Source organism: Quercus lobata, chromosome 12 (genome assembly GCF_001633185.2).
Source record: "Quercus lobata isolate SW786 chromosome 12, ValleyOak3.0 Primary Assembly, whole genome shotgun sequence".
NCBI classification, from domain to species: Eukaryota; Viridiplantae; Streptophyta; class Magnoliopsida; order Fagales; family Fagaceae; genus Quercus; species Quercus lobata.
Window position 1 is genome coordinate 889,945 of NC_044915.1, and position 16,915 is coordinate 906,859.

A 16,915-nucleotide genomic window follows, 5' to 3' on the forward strand; every position below is an offset into this window, starting at 1 on the left:
CGGAACATACTAGTAAGTTTTTACCTTGCAATCTTAGCTGTGTCACCATTGTTCATGGGCATTTTCTCATTAATACGAGCAAAGGAGTGATTGTCTTGTATTTAATGCGGAGGGAATGACTTCTACACCCCTCTCCCTTCGTCCTTCTCATATTTTGTGCCGAGTCTTCTTTCTTCCCTTTGTGATGTTTGAACCTCTTGCGCCTCACACAGTTAATACTCGTCCTCGAGGTCTGAGGTGTATCCTTACATATATGTTTACCCATTTAAATCGGATCAGGGATCCTCATCTTCACATATATGTTTACAAAACCCTGGGCTAATATAAAATACACCTTAATAAACTGTATCAAACTTCATACACGTGGTATATTTTATTATGTTCAATTGAAGGAGGTCATTCCCCGGTTACCCAAAAAAAAAATTGAAGGAGGTCTTTAAATTTGCTCTTTTTTTTTTTTTTTTTTGAGAAACTTTAAATTTGCTCTTTAAATTTATATAAACAATTCTGCTGTGCTCGTACTATATTGATCATGTGTACTCACTCCATCTCCATCAGGCACTATTATTACAACTTTAAAGGTTTCACTGTGCACAGATTATGACATATGCATGTTACATGTGTACTAATGGACATAGCCAGAACTATTCATTGTAAAGAGCATGAAAATTGGAGGAACCAACCAACCGTGACTAATTAGGTACGAGTAGTTCTTTCTTTAGCCAAAGTTACTGCCAAAGTCATCTGATCCTCTCAACTGCACCAGGTACAATCCGTAAACCGTATGGTCCAATCAGATTGCACGGGTGAGCTTACTTAGATCCGCCGCTGGTCAAGGAATCAACACTATTCAAAAATCCAAATTGGAATGTAGCAAAATCTTCCATGTATTATGTATAACAGAAAGATGTTCTAAGGGCATGTTTGGTAAGGAATCTTAGTAATATGTTTTTAGTTTTTAAATAATATTACACATATTTTTACATGTTTTTTCATTCACATTTATTTCAAAAAAATATAAACAACATTACTCAAATTCCTCTATCAAACAGACCCTAAAAGTTATAGGAATATTTTTTCAATAATTTCACAGCAAAGTTTATCAAGTAATAAATTGATAATATAGGTAAAAATTTAAATAAAAACTACTAACATTTTACCATTTAAGTTTTGTTATAAAATTATTATTAAAACGTAACAATACTATTTAAAGGTGTTTTTTGATACTAGATAGAAATTTTACTCTAATATAATCTAAGTATATATGTGTATGAAACTCCCTATTTGAGACTTAAACTCCAACCCTTTCCGTTTTCCGCATCTTACGAGCATTTATACACCGTTAATTTACTATTAAAAGGTATTTGGTTCCCGAGATGTGTGTAAATATATTGTCCAATTTTTACTATAACCTGAGTAAGCATGGTCAGAGTAAAACCAGACCTCCTTAACGTGGTCAGACCTTCAGAGTCAGAAGAAAAATAGTACGGTAAGCAGACACTTGGCCACTGACTACCGGCTATGACCGGTGACTATACGCTTGGGGTTGTCTCTCTTGGGAAGAGAGTATGTAGGTAATTTAAAAAAAAAAAAAAAAAAAAAACAGAGAGAGATCGAGATTATTACTGGCTATTGTCGGTTGTCAGCAATGGTTGAGTATGAAGTGTGGGACTGTGGAGGGTGCTTTGGCAATGTGGGCAAGTGAAAGAGAGAGAGAGAGAGAGAGGTGGCTTTAACTTTAACCCACTACTGCCCTTGTCCTTAGCTTTATTCCTGGGGCTAACCTCTCTTTAAGCAAAGAATGCTTGGAATAGAGGGACAACCAAACCAACTCAATATCCTATATTTCTCTCTCTCTCTCTCTGACTGCCACCAACAGTGTTCTTTTGACACTGATATCTCTCTTTGTCTCTCTCTCTTTCTCTTAACTGGGTCTCTGCCACGTGTCAATATTTAGAGTGCCAAGCTTTAGATAAAGAGGGTTCTCTTACAAGATCTTCTTAAGCAAGAAAAGCATAGTCAAGGTCCAAAGCCACTTCCCTCCTCACTCCAATTAGTTTGCTTACGAGGCAAATTCAAAAAAATCATTACTTTAAATGCCACTTTGCTATTTTTTTCATCTCTCTTTATCTCCTCTCTATGTGTATTTGTAAAAGAAACAACAGTGATAAGATATGAAAGTAATTTATTACTATTTCATTAAAATGGGACACACATCCCATCCCATCCCATCCATCCATGTGACTTGTAAGAATCAGGGACTAGTATCATTTTTTTATGAGCTTACTTACTAGAACATTTCCAATGATGTTTGTTTGATTGAAAGTATTTTAATTCAAATCGTTTAAAATTTTTAGTTCTTAATTAAGCTTATTGTTCATCTTAATTCTTTATCTTTTTTGGGGTGGGGCTTATCTTAATATTTGGAATGCAAACCTTTCAGTTAGGGCCTTTTATATTGATGATTAATTAAGCTGTGCTTGTAGTTGACAAGGTAAGCATAATGATGAAGTTTTCAAAAAAAAATTAAAAAAAAAAAAAAAAAACCTGAATCTCTTTCTTTTTCAAGGGGAACAGAAAATATAGTAAAAAAAAAGACAAACAAACAAATTTATAAGAGGCCCTAGAAAACATGAAGGACATGTAGGAGATTAGACCACTTTTAACGTTAGGAATGTTCGGTTTTCAAGTTTATAATAATGTACTTTGAAAAGTGATTATAAAGACAATCACCGATCCTCTCTAAAGTAGATCTTCATCTCAATCCCCAAGTCTTTACCTATTTCCAATGTTTGATTGATTACTTTGGCTATTAAAATCTTTTGATTTTGTGTTTCAGATAAAAACATACTAACCCCCCCGCCCTGTTAAAAGAAGAGACCAATTGGACTGTCATACAAATATATGAGCTTTTAAGCATTATTCGTACACCCTACTTATTATGTTTGCATGAAGCTACTGTAGATACGTGTTTTCACTTAGCTTTCTACTTGCTAAAAAAAAACAAAAATTTATGTACTATTTTAGACTTACTAATCGATATGTTAATCACTGCAGGAATCCTTTTTGTTATGCTAAACTTGATTCCAAGGCTACCAAAGGTGCAGATACAAGCACTACAGGCCAAGGCAGGAATTTGATTGATTGAATAATGGCCAAGCAAGTATCAAAGGTTTTTTTTTTTTTTTTTTTTTTTTTGTTGCCTTTCTGTTTCCATGTAAAAGGAAACAGTATTTTCTAAATACTCAAATGCATGCATTGGCATCAATTTGGTCTATATTATTTTTAACTTACAATCAATTTTCGTTAATCACTTGATAGTAAGAATTAAATTGATTGCTAGTTAAAAATAATATGGATCAAATTAACAATAACTTTAAAATATAGGATATATAGTATGGTCTATATTAAATTTTACAACTCTAAAAGTATATAACTTGTTATATCATTTGAAATTCTAAATGACGTGGCAATCTATATGTAAGCTGTCATATTCAAAAAATAAAAATTTGAATCATAAAATGGACAAAATGAACAATTTTTGAAATAGGGAGAATTCTATTACTGGTTAGACTCGTGACATTGGTCACACACCCAAAAAGCTTCACCCTTTGCAAAGCCCCCACCAAAGTTTAATGATTATTCTCTAAAAAAAGTTAATATCAAATATGAGTTGAATTAAATATTCTCTCGTAGACAAACACTAAAACTTCATTATTAGCTAATTTTCAACAAATCAATAGGAAAAAAAAAAAAAAAAAAATCCTAGAAGACTACAACTAACATGAAAGTTTACAAATTTCGAATCTTTTATCAGTCACTAAACACTAGTATCAAATTTAAATACACTTTTTACACACACCACCTCAACAGTAGCCCAAACGTACTACTCAAAATATGAAATATAAAATGAATGGGTGAGCTTGATAATTCAGCAAAGAACAAAGTATCAGGTGTGAATTTTGAAAATCTTACCGTTACATTTCATGTTCCTTATATTCTTAACATGCATATCAAACTCCGTTCAAATCGAATGATATATTTATTTTTTATACACAATTTTAGAACACAAAAACTTGAAATTTTAACATTTGTTTGATGACATAGCAATTAATTTTTGATCTTCTTGAAATTTTGTAGGCACGAATGATATAATAAGAACTTGCAATCCAACAGTTAGATTTTCAAAATTCAAACTCAATATAAAAATATATGATAAGTTTGAAAGATATCTCTCTAAACTAGTTTGGAGAGAAACTTTGTTCTTCAGCAAATAACCAAAATTCGAACTAGCTAAATCATTTATTACATCTTTATAGATCTCCATGTTGGACTGATTTGCAAGCAAAGAGCTTGATCCACACCCTAATGTAGAATAATGAATTATAAAATTTATTTACTCCCAAATTCCAACAAATTTCATTAAAAAAAAAAAGTTGTTACGAAAATCAAGGACAAAGTGGGCTTCTGCCTTTTTCAAGCAAATTAATTAGCTTTATACCATCTTTTCCAAACTAAATAGGGAAATGCTCCTCTTTTAAAACTCGATTTATGATAAATCGAGTTAGAAATTTTTTTTTGAAACGCTATAGTGGCGTTTTTAAGACCTATAGTGACGTTTTTTAACTCAATTTCAATAAAATCGAGTTATAGGCAATTTTTTTACCTATAACTCGATTTCATTGAGATCGAGTTAAAAAACGTCACTATAGATCTTAAAAAACGTCATTATAGGGTCTAACTCGATTTATCATAAATCGAGTTTTAAAAGAGGGGCATTTCCCTATTTAGTTTGGGAAAGAAGGTATAAAGCTAATTAATTTACCCGAAAAGGGCAGAAGCCCATTTTGTCCCGAAAATCAATTTTAGATTATGTAGTTGCACATTTTTTTTTTCCATGAAGTATCCTTTGAATTATTTTGAATAAATCTTGCACTAAGGGTCTGTTTGGTTGGAGGGGTGGAAAAGTGAGATGATAGAAAATGATGGGAGGGTAGAAAAGTAGGAGAATAGAAAATATTTTAATTTCCCTCATTTTTATTTAGTTGGGAGTGGAAAAGTGGAGGAATGAGAAAAGTGAGTTTGTGTAAATTTACTCATATACCCTTATTAAAAAATGATGCGCAATTAAAAAAAATGCAATCACCCAAATTTATTAAAAAATAAAAATCACATCTAGAAAAAAAAATCATGCCTACACACAAAAAAAAAAAAAAAAAAAACAAAAAAACATAAAGAAAGCAAAGAAAAAAGAAGGAGAAGAAGAGCAACATTGGACAAAGCCTGCCCCAGGAAAAAAAAAAAAAAAAGAAGCAACGTCCAAGAAAAAAAGAAAAGAAAAAGAAAAATAAAAGAAAGAAGAAGCCAACATCCAGGCCCAAAAAAAAAAAAAAGCAGCAATGTATTGGACTAATAAGTTCATGCGCAAGAAAACACATGGATCCCACCATCATTTTTCTTTGTCTCTCTTCCAATCAAACATTCTTCAAAAAGTTTTTTCTCTTCATTTTTTTCCTTTTTTTTTTCTATCCTCCCTAAAATCTACTTTACCAAACACACCGTAAAAGATTATAAAACCCTTACTTAGTAAACAAGCCATGCATACTGTTTGTTTGCCCATAAGTAAACATAGTACCTACAACAAAAAAAGAAAATAAGGACATCAATCATGCGAAACTCTTGAATGATATGATATAATTATTGGTCATCACAGTCTAAAAGATTAGTTTATTAGGTGGGTTAGATGTCTAACATCATACCAATCATATAACCTAGCCTTCGAACTTAAATCAAGGATGATAAGAATCTCCAATATCTCTAAAGAGGCACCAACACAACCCCACTCACTCGCATAGATTAATTGCCAAAACTCTGATTGGGAAGTTTGGGGGTGGGTGGGCGCAATCTCATCATGATTTTTGCGCAATATAAGAGGCATGAATTTTTGCAAAAAGAAACAAAAGAGCACGGTGGAAGTCTTTCATGCCCAAAACACTAAGGCATAGTTTTCGAGTGAAAAGTAGTTAAGTCTTATTATGCTCGAAAATTCCTGACACTTGGGTCATGATTTTAGCGCAAATTAATTGCGAAAAAAAAAGAAGAAAAAAAGAAGAAGAGAGAACTCGGTGGAAGTCTATATGAGGCATAGTCTAGTCTTCGAGCGAAAAGGAGTCTTGACTCTTATCTCATTAAGTACAAAAAATTCAAGATGCTGGGGGTCATGATTTTCACGCAAAATAAGAGGTCGAAATTTTTGCAAAAAAAGAGTTCAGTGAAAGTCTTTTGATGCCTAAAACACTTAAGGGAAAGCTTTTGTGCGAAAAGGAGTCGGTCATATGACATGTGAAAATTTCACAGCCTCAAGTCATGATATTTTTGCGCAAAACAAAGGTTTAGTTATTCTATTATAAATTTTTTATTTCCAGTAATGGAAATTACCATATCTGTTATAATCTTGGTTTTGAGCGAGGAAGAGTCGGTCTTATCTGCCTAATCCCATCAAAAGCTTAAGTAAGTTGGGCTTGAACTTCTTCTTGTTTGGGTCGAGAGTGGACTTGAACATCTCAATAATATTAATACCAGTGCAATGCAGTTCTAGGTTGGGCTTGTGGTTGTGGGTAAACAAGGCAACCGAAGTAGGCCTTTTTTGTGGAAAGCCCATATACCACTGACGCTGAAAATTTGGGTCACAGTGTACAATTGTTTACAGCCTCAGCAACAAAATCTGCAGAGCCGGACCAGGAGAAAGACAAAATCTGCAGAACCACAATTTTACGGTAATCTACGACTACGACCTCTAATTTTAACTTACTTCTTTTTTCTGTTTCTGGGTATTATGTGCTTTGGTTGTTTATTCTTTATTCTTAGCCTAATTTTCATTTTTTTTTTGTACTTTACGTTTTGCTAGTACATTTTAAGTGGAGCATATGTAATGGAAAGTTTGAAGCTCATGCATCAAATTGCACTAAAGTTTTTGAATGGAAGTATGAAAAATGGTTGAAAAATTAATTGATGGGTGTCATTGTTGCTTTAATATGCCCACTTATATCAAGGGCTAAGTCAGTAGAGAATTTGTCAATTTTGTCAGTACAATTTGAGCAATGAATTTTTTTTGCTTGCTTATCAAAAAGGAAATAAGTGCAATTTCTATAAATTGCAATAGCGGTTTATTTCATTTTGCTTTACAAAATTAAAGTTAAGTCACCCTTTTAGACACACGTTTTTTCATATGATTCTAGGACCTTAAAAATAACCACATGATTAGTTCATATGACTGAGTAATAGATGTGGAATTGATGTAACACTGATTTTTATATTATTGAATACACGTTATTGTTCTTCGAAAAATTCTTGTCAACCACATCTCCTTGTTATCTTCCATCTCAGGTCCTAATGATTATTAAAGGGGTATTCAGGAGATATGAAAGATGGAACCCTGTGCATCCAACATCTGGAGCCTTTTGGGGCATGGGAATAGGCATTGGTTGTGGTGTTGGATGGGGCCCTGGTTTTGGCCCTGAGGCAATTGGTTATGTTGGCTCAGGCTGTGGTGTTGGATTTTGCGTTGGTATAACTCTGGTTGGTTTTGGCATTGGCCTACCTGCAAATGGCCTCTATGAAGTTCCTTACAATGGTATGGTATTCAATTTGTAATTTAACCATTTCCCATGCTACATTTTCTATCAGTTGCTTTGCATATAAGGATGATTCACGCTGTTCTTATGCATTTTGGGAAACATAAACACATCATGTTTAATCTGCCTGGATTTTCAGTTGTGAATGTGTACCTTGTTGATATTAATGTTTGCATGTGTCTGTCTGAGTGAAGGATTGTAGTATTGATTCTTGAGTGCAAAAGCTTGATCAATACATTCTTTTCCTAGCTGTTATGGCTACAGGAAGTGGTGCAATGGAATTAGCCCGTTCTAGTGGTCTTGTCACGAAAGATATTGTAGGGGATGGCTGGAATAACATTGCACCTCGCATCTCTGGTCTGCAAACAGAAGCATATAGAAGATTCTCTAGCTTTAAGCAGAAATGTTGCTCGGACAAAGAGTTTGATTTATTTGACAGGAACAGCAAGCTGCCAGCCTTTACTAGGTCTATTTCAGAAAGTTTAGGAACATTTGGTGGTCGCTTCTTCCACCCTCGCAAAGGTTAGCTAACAAATGCAAATTGAGTTTGTTGTAATTTTGAAAATATTAATATTTTCTTGTGAATATAGCATTGGTGCTACTAAGTGGTTTAGGTTGATTTATCATATGATTCTTATATATTTTTTTCTTTCCTTTTTTTTGGTTGGGGAGGGGTGGGGGTGTCTTGGAACTGTCTTACGCTCTTTTCAGAGTTTTTCAACTATTAATTCCTCCTTGTTTTGTAGATATTGTTACAGTGCTATTGATGTGAATGTTTCTTGTGTTTATACGCTTGCTTGTAGTTTTTGGCAATATTGACTTCCATAATTTTTACCATGATAGTTTTGAAGAAGCTAAGATGAAAAAAAAAAAATGAAATTCTATGGTTGTCGTTTTTTACTCCCTTTAGGATCTTCCTTAAGTTGGTTTGAAACTAGGCCTCTTTTAGTTGATATCTTTGAGAAATTTTTTTTAAAAATAAAGTGATTTGATGAGTTAAGAACAGTGTGGTTGTTTGTTAAAAGGTTCTTATATTTTGGTCCCACCAATTAGTTTACCGAAGACATTTTTAGCTAATGGTTTTGAGTATTGAGTACAACTATACCTGGCAAATGCATTAGAAAAGTAGGAAACTTCTTACTTAGCCAAAATAATCTACTTTTAGATTTGAAGTGATTCAAGGAGCGCAAAGACAATTTTATTTTAATTTGGTTTATATAATTTTAGAGTCAAATATATTTTTCTCTTGGTTTGTTCACTGTTATTCTAGGTCTTCTTATCTAATTAAGTTTTTAGCATTTTATATAATTTCTTAAGAGTTTTGGGACTATGCTTGGTTGTTGTATTTAATTTCCTAGAGTTAAGGTTGTTTTCGTTAGTAAATAATTGGCTTTGATCCAAGTTAGTTAGGATTGGAGTTTAGTCCTAGTAGTCTATATAAGCATGCTATTGTAATTGTATGGAGACTGTATGATGAATCAAACTTCAGTTGAAAATTTTCCAACAGCTTAGTGCTGATTCCAGTTGACCCTAGGTGTTCATTCTTAGGGATTCTATGTTGCCTGCTTGGTACCGATTCCAAGCAGACCTAGCTGCTGATATCTGGGTTTATCTTATTTCCACCCTTTATGCAAACCCTGCTTTGTTGTACAGTGATCACAGCTGAACATGACATGAATAGGTGGCAGTCATGGTGGTGATGATGGTAATTATGGTGATAAGATGAATTGATGTATTTTCTTTTTTATTGGATTTGGATCCGTCAGGACTAAGGGGGCTCGAACCCGCAACTTCCGCCTGGACAGGGCGGTGCTCTGACCAATTGAACTTCAAAATTCTTGGAGGCAGTGGTTTGTGATTTTGATAATAAGAATGGGTTACAATTGGTGACATTTTGAAAGAAGTTATGGGTTGATTTTGATGACTTTTTCTTTTTATCAGAGTTGTATTCATAGTGATTTATTATTCCTATGATGTGATTGGGTGTTGGAAATGATTGTAGTGGGTTGTCATTACCATAATGGTGGTGGTGATGGTTAGTGAATTATGATAGAGGTGACGACAGTGTGGTGGTGTCAAAGGGACGTTTGAAAACTCAGTTGTTATCACCCCAAATCTAATGCCTACTATCAATTCTTTCAATATATTTTGGATTCTATGAACCAAGTGAAAGTGAAAGTGATATGACAAAGATCCATACATCGACTACAGCCACCAGTTGTGGATTGGATTCCTGGATATTTATTTATTTGTGTGACTCATATTCTTAGTTGTATTTGTATTTTAAACATATCACATAGGTAAATTCTCAATCAGTAAACTAGCATAGCAAAATTCAGATCAGACCTAATTCATTCACCCAACAATTCACAATTCACATTTTGAATGTCACAATATAAGATTTTACAATTTAAATTTAACCAATCTGCCCATAAACAAGATCTCCTCTCTCTCTCTCTCCAAGATAACCCTGTAGATTATCAACAAAATGCTTTATCTGATACCTGGAACTGACCCCCAACAGCTCTATTAAACCCAGTTAGAATCTTCAGGGTGTGAGCTGCATTCTTCGCTGCAAGTTATAAACCAGAATTAAAAAGACATGGTCAAGATTTGCTCCATTAAACCCGGACCTTCTATGCCTACCATGTTCTCAGGAAAACCTTTGATTCATGTTCTCCATTTCTACAGATAACTTTACGCATTGATTTTGATGATTATCTCCTCAACCAATTTCCTCTGCTAAAAGGTGTCAATGGTTGTCTTCCTGTACTTCCTTGAACTTAAAGCAATGATTTTGTAAATGTGTTTCTGGAATTGGTGAGGTGTGGGTCTACATAGCTGGTTGGAAGAGTGAATGCAGTGGTGATGGGGGCAGCCATCCAACTAGCAATGAGAGAGTGGATGTGTTAAAAAAAAATGGTGGTGCGGATATTTGTTGATAGTGTGTCAGATGGAAGTGGTTATGGTATATCCAAAGTGGTTTTGTCATTGGTGACCTATGACCTTGGTCTTGTCCTTTTGTGTGTTGTGTGGTCATTTTTAAGTGTTTGGTCCAATGTTGATTTTGTAATTTTGAAAGGAAAAAAATTTCTCCAAACTGGGTTGGAGAAATTTTGTCCAAACTGCTAGTTGGCACTCTCTAAAATAAACTGTGTGTTACTGGGGCATGTAATTCTCGCATGACATTTTAGTAGACTTGATAGAATAACCGCTGTTAAGTCTTATCACATTCTGCTTTCGTGTCCTCCTCCTCTCTCTCGTTTTAAGGTCCATTCACCTGCCACCAAGAGTGCATGCAATCATTCCCAAAGTTCCAAAAAGAAATGAAGAAAAAAAATCGCTTGCCTTTCATATTTTGATGTCATCTAGCCACTTCACTAACTCATCCAAATCCTTATTTGGGCTACCTCCTTTGATAGCATCCAAAGTTGCATCCCTAAGCTTCTTGACTCAGACTCTTTCCAGTCTAGTTGCATCCATTAACTCAACCAATAGACTCAATGGAGCACAGCAGTCCTGTTTAACACATCTCAAGGCTTTCACTCAAGTACCCTACAGTCACCAAGTTAAGTAGCATGACTCCATTCCCCCTGAATTTCAAATTCAACCATTAACTTAGGTTAGATCATTGGTATATAAACTGGTAATCTGAATCTGAATAACCCAAAAAAAAAAAAAAAAGAGTGAATGCAGTAGTGGTGTGAGAGGGCGCGGGGTGGGGGAAGAGGAGTGTTTCAAATTTGGTGTCTCGGACCCTCTAGACGTCTAAGAATTGAAAAGAATACCAAAAAAAGGAAAAAAAAAGGATCATTATAATCATTACTATGACCCACCCATCAGTCCACTTAACCTTTTAGAAGATGTGGGGGATATCTTTTGAAATTGTTAAGAAATGGCCCGTTTGGATTGAGGGGGGTAGGGAGAGGGAGTGGAGGGGGAGTAGAGTAGAGTTGGCTGAAAATAGGCTAATTTTAGTCCAACTCTACTCTACTCTACTCTCCCTCCCTCCCCCTCAACCCAAACAGACCAAAAGTCTTTATTTAATGTTTGATTGGGGAATGCACGTGCTCAAGACTTAAAAAGGAAAATGCTGGCATGGATTGGATTAGAGCTGAAAACCGATTTGGGCACGAGTTAAGAAAGTTTTTATTTAATGTTTGATTGGGGAATGCACGTGCTCAAGAGGAAATGTGATGGTATTGGTGAGAACGGATGCTGGCATGGAATGGATTAGAGCTGAAAACCAATTTGGGCATGAGTTAAGAAAGTCTCATCTCCCCTATCAAACATGTGAGGAAAAGAAAGACTCTCAGAGGTTTTGAGGTGATGGTTGTGATGATGATGAGATGTCGTTTAGGATGGTTTGGGTAGTGGGATTTATTCCAAGTGTGTGTTTGGATGAGCTCATTTTCATCATCTTATTTAGTTGTACCTTGAAAATTAATAAATTACAGTTGTACCTTGAAAAAGTTGATGCTTTAAAAAGCTATACATGCCCTTTGTAGAATAAATTAAGCTGAGGCAAATGGATACTTAAGCACGGTGGTTTCACCCTGGGTTGAGGAGGCTGTCTCATCTACAGTTTGGAGGTTAACTAAGGCTACTTTGTTTAACTTATTAAAAAGTCATGTAAGAATCACATAATGACACGTGGTTATTTTAGAGGGTGCCACCCATGGTTTGGAGGAAATTTCTCGAACCTAGTTTGGTGGAAAAATTTGTTTGTTTTGAAAACCAATGCAGGATTAAGAGGGTTGGATAATGACCATGAATTACTGTGATAAAATGAGTTCAAATGCTTGTGTCCTTTTTTTTTTTTTTTTTTTTTTTTTTTTTTAAAAAAATTTTAAACGAGAGCCAAGAAGCACCATTAATATACAAAATGCTGTAGAAGTAATATGAATTCAATTCACAAGATAGTAACAATAGGCGATAGACCTTACTACTTTTATATATGTGAGAGAGAGGCTTACCTGTAACCGCATACTCATTTAAAAAATAAACTGATCAACTGCTTATTATCAGTTGGCAGGCACACATCAAGAATAGTAACAGAGTAATCATGACTAGTGGTCCAGAAAATACAACTTCCAAATCTGCTTATGCCCTCTAGAGTGATAGAAATTTTAAGGCAAATAAGATTTATTAGATTCTCCTAAGCGTACATGTGTTAACTAGCAAAGTTACAGGGTTTTTGACTCAGTTATAAACTTATAATGACAGGAAGTGGCTGATTGTGAAGAGCAAGCTTGGTAGTTGATTGTCAAGGATACCATTGCTGTACATTCTTCACACGAAGTCTGCATAGGAATTGTTATAGCTTGGTAGTTGATAGTCAGGTTTTTAATTAGCATAACATCATTGTGAAATTCATATTCGAGGAGGGGGAATTACTCACAAGCTTTCATATTCGAGGAGGAGGAATTACTCAAACTTTGGTGTGGAGTCTCAAACAGGATCTTAGAGATTTAGACTAGCATTTTCTAAACAAAACTTTTCACACAGTTTAATCGTTCATTGAATAGACATATACCCCCATGCGGCCAACTCCCCCCCCAAAAATTTGAGTTGGCAGAAGAGTCTTCTTTTAAAACAAGAATTGGCTAGCTGGGGGCAATTGTTATAAAGATAATGTACCTTTTTGTTTATTTGATTTCATATTTTATAATAGAAATTGCTCTTGTAGTTGTATTGGTTAAATTTTTTGGATCATTTATGGCTTGGAAGATTTTATTGGTTCTATTAGATATTCTTATTCAAGTTGGTAGATTATTTGGATTATATTGCAAATGAATTTTTAAAAAATCTTTACCACGCAGATCATAATAGATGAACTTCATTTTATGAAATATTGTTATCAAGTATATTTTTTATTTGAATTACGAAGTTTATATATATATATATATATATATTTAATGTATTTTTTTAATATTAAACTAAACAACAATTATATACTAATTATATACTTATTAGAGTTTAAAAGATAATAAGCTTTCTTCACTCTTGGATGGAGCCAGATAAAAAAGCATGGATAAAAAACGTTTTCTCTAACTATGCATGTTCACTCTATATATGAAAAAATTACTTTCAAGATAGATTTTCACTTTTATGGGACATAAACATTCTAAGAAAGAATATTGTATTAAAAAGACACAACATTTTTTTTAGTTCCTTTTATTGCACCAAAGGATCACTAGAAAAACTCCCACTTAAGCTTAATTGTAAAAACTATTACGGGTTTTTAAGAAAGTTCTCACAAACAAATAATATGATTGAAGAAAATTAAAAAGTAAAATAGACACAACCACATGCAAAGGATAGAAAACTAGGGATTTATGTGGTTTGCCATGGATCTATGTCCATAGGTGACAATGAAAAAAAAATTTCACTAAGAATTTAGGGAGATTACAAAAATAGTACAAAGACACTCCTAACACCTAAGCCGCAAATGCACCAAAATAATTCTCTCTTAAAAATATAAAGTTTAGGTTGTCACTAATTATCACAAGAGCTAGCTAAATATTTATATAAGGATAAATACTAGTACATAGCGGTTGTTGCAAACAACCGTACACACATTATTTGCACTAAAATCGTGATTTCAAGTCACGATTTCAATTCAAAAAACTAGTGTAAAATAAACATTACTCTTTGTATAACACCTTGGTTGGGTGAAGTGCCGCACAAGTAATGGTCAGTTTGGAATCTTTGGATTGAAAGAGAGTAGAGTAGAGTAGAGTAGGCCAGAAATCTTATGTTGAGTTGAATACGATCAACGCAATCTCAAACTACAAACTCAATCCGTTCTTATTTATGTCTATAGTAAAATGTTTTTCTAAAATAAAATGGAGAATAATATTTCCCTTCATAATTTTCTTATTGTATAAGACTTCATACTCAAAAAAATTGGAAAAAAAAAAAATCCCACACATAGAAAATTAAGATATTTTCGAATTTTTGTTTCTCCATGATTTTTCGTGAAAAACAAAAAACAGCATTAGGGACCGGGTGTAATATAAGATTACCATCAACGTAAATAGCATTGCCTAGGCAGAAAACCTAGTAAGTTTCCATCACCAGTGGTGGCATTGAAGGCAACTTTGAGATGCACACAAGAGTATACAACAGCGCTAGCTCCATTTTCTCTCCACGACGAAAACGCCCACCTTGAACCATGGCATGCAACCGAAGCTCTTATGTTGAGATGGAAGCTCACATTCCCATCTTTAAAATCCCTCCTTATCTCTTCAAGTATCGACTCTCCCCAGTACCATTGCTCTCCCTCCTCAAACTTTGCTTCCACCAATTTCTCTTTCTCCATCCCCAAATGGATGGCCTTATTAACAGTTGTGGTCGCAAGAGTATACGGCTTTTTGTAGAATATGATGACCTCAATCCCTCCTAACACAATGTTCCAAATCTGGTTTGGGTTCTTGAAGGTGAAACCCACATCATATTTGGCTGTTAACGAAGAGTTGGAGGAGACGAAGGTGGGTATGGATAGAGAGTTGAACCAGAGCGTAGGGCTTCGTGGTCTCAGCGTGAACCACATAATGGTGACGACCAAGCAGCCAACACTGGTTAATACACCCAATACGGCAGCTAAAACGAAACCAACTCTATATATCCTACCAGCTTGAGCTTCGTTTGGTCGCGTTTCATGGAGGTGAGGGTCATCATCATCATCAATGTTGTAAGGGTGAACTTTTGCTATTTCTGTAACTTTTCTGGGACCCAAAGTTGCCATTTTTTTTATAAAAAAAAAAAAAAAAACACTCAGAGAGAAGCAAAAGATAGAGAGATTTTGCAAAATATGTTCTTGTCCATTGGTATTCCATGAATATCTCTGAACATTTAACAAAAGGCTGTTCATGCAATGCAACTGTTACGTGTGTGTATATATATATTATATATATTTGTTAGAGATTAAAAAAAATTTGTTAACAAATGTTTTGAATTATATCAAAACGATTAGGGTCAAACAAGATTCACGAACGTCCGTTTGCCTTAAGCTGTGGGGGCAATTCTTGTTCTAGAAAGTGCTGCAACAGTAACTACATTTTGTTAGAAAGAGCGTTAAAAGATTTGAATGTTTAATCTTAGTTATGGCCTGTTTGGAAGTTTAGAGAGGAAGGAGAGTAGAGGAGAGTAGTGGGGAGGAGAGTACAGGGGAATGATTCCCCTCCACCTTGTTTGAATATTTCTAAAATTAATAAGGGGGAAGGGAGTAATTAGTTCTTCCCCTTATTTGGATATTTTAAAAATTAGGATGAAGATGAGAGGAAATGATTAAAATAGACAAATTTACCCCTATTTGAAAATGGACTTGCAACATTGGTCTATTATTAATTTAGAAAGGGTAAATTGGGAAATTCATCTAGTCAATAATTTATCTACTCTACTCTCCCCCCAAATTTCTCCAATTTGGGGGAATTAAAAATGAAGGGTTAGAGGTGGTTAAAACCCCTCCAAACCCCTTCAAACTCCTCCTCCTCCTTCCTTATAAAATTTTCAAACAAGGTAATTGAATTACTTTCCCTCCTTCTACTCTACTCTCCCTTCTTTTTTAAACTTCCAAACAGGCCATTAAGGTCTAAGTCTTTTGTATAACTTTAGCCATTTAATTTTACACTTTTATTGGGTTTTACCGAATCAAATGTATAAGTGATTCAATTAGATAACTAGTTACCCACCACCTGTGGTGGAGGATTTGCTAGCTTTTGACAAAGCCGAATTTTATTGTAACAGACTTATTAGTACTTAATCTATTTCAGCGTTGGTTTACAAAAAAAAAAAAAAATTAGATAACTAGACTAGTTTAGGTACCAATTCACTGGGTTATTGATCTGACTAGCCAGGTTGGTTCAAACCTGGAGTTGACCAGTATCTTGATAAGGTTTTTTTTTTCCAAGTCGGGTTGGGTCAACCCTTGTGACCCATGACCTAGCCCTTTAAATTTTTTTTTAAAAAAAAAAAAAAAAAATCATATCATAGGATCGAGCAAATACCTACAAATGCTAATCATGTAAAGGTAATATAATGTCATCCATCAAAGATAATGACAACATTAAAGCAAATAGCAGCCGCAAAAAAGTTTCTTTATAGTTTGACTTTGACCACAAAGCAATAAGATTATAGAAATTGAGTTTACAATATAAATTTGATCGCATCAAGTAATTTAGTTTGAAACATCTTTATATCGTTCGGTGTGCTAAAAGGTTAAAAATATTGGCTTAAATCCTTCTTTTTTTTTTTTTTTTTTTTTTTGCAATTAAACT

General features: G+C 34.2%; 1 protein-coding gene across 4 annotated transcripts; it reads left to right on the forward strand.

Annotated features, from left to right (window-relative positions):
* The first annotated feature begins 6,525 nt into the window (after nt 1-6,525).
* On the forward strand, nt 6,526-13,340 carry LOC115972134 (cadmium-induced protein AS8). Of its 4 annotated transcripts, none has more exons than XM_031092305.1 (4): nt 6,526-6,776; nt 7,387-7,633; nt 7,884-8,156; nt 9,401-9,571. In XM_031092305.1, exons 2-4 carry the CDS (start codon nt 7,393-7,395, stop codon nt 9,490-9,492), a joined length of 606 nt encoding a protein of 201 aa, XP_030948165.1. In that variant the 5' UTR covers nt 6,526-6,776; nt 7,387-7,392; the 3' UTR covers nt 9,493-9,571. The 4 variants fall into 4 exon arrangements, with proteins under 4 accessions (XP_030948165.1, XP_030948164.1, XP_030948167.1 ...); XM_031092304.1 differs by lacking the exon at nt 6,526-6,776 and adding an exon at nt 6,822-6,983; XM_031092307.1 differs by lacking the exons at nt 6,526-6,776; nt 9,401-9,571 and adding exons at nt 6,829-6,983; nt 12,861-13,340.
* Nucleotides 13,341-16,915: the final 3,575 nt, after the last annotated feature.

Bases quoted from the DNA above. Each gene is read 5' to 3' on its own strand.
- LOC115972134 (XM_031092304.1), top strand. The intron at 7,634-7,883 runs GTATGGTATTCA...TTCTTTTCCTAG, and splicing joins CTATGAAGTTCCTTACAATG to CTGTTATGGCTACAGGAAGT. The intron at 8,157-9,400 runs GTTAGCTAACAA...TGGATCCGTCAG, and splicing joins CTTCTTCCACCCTCGCAAAG to GACTAAGGGGGCTCGAACCC.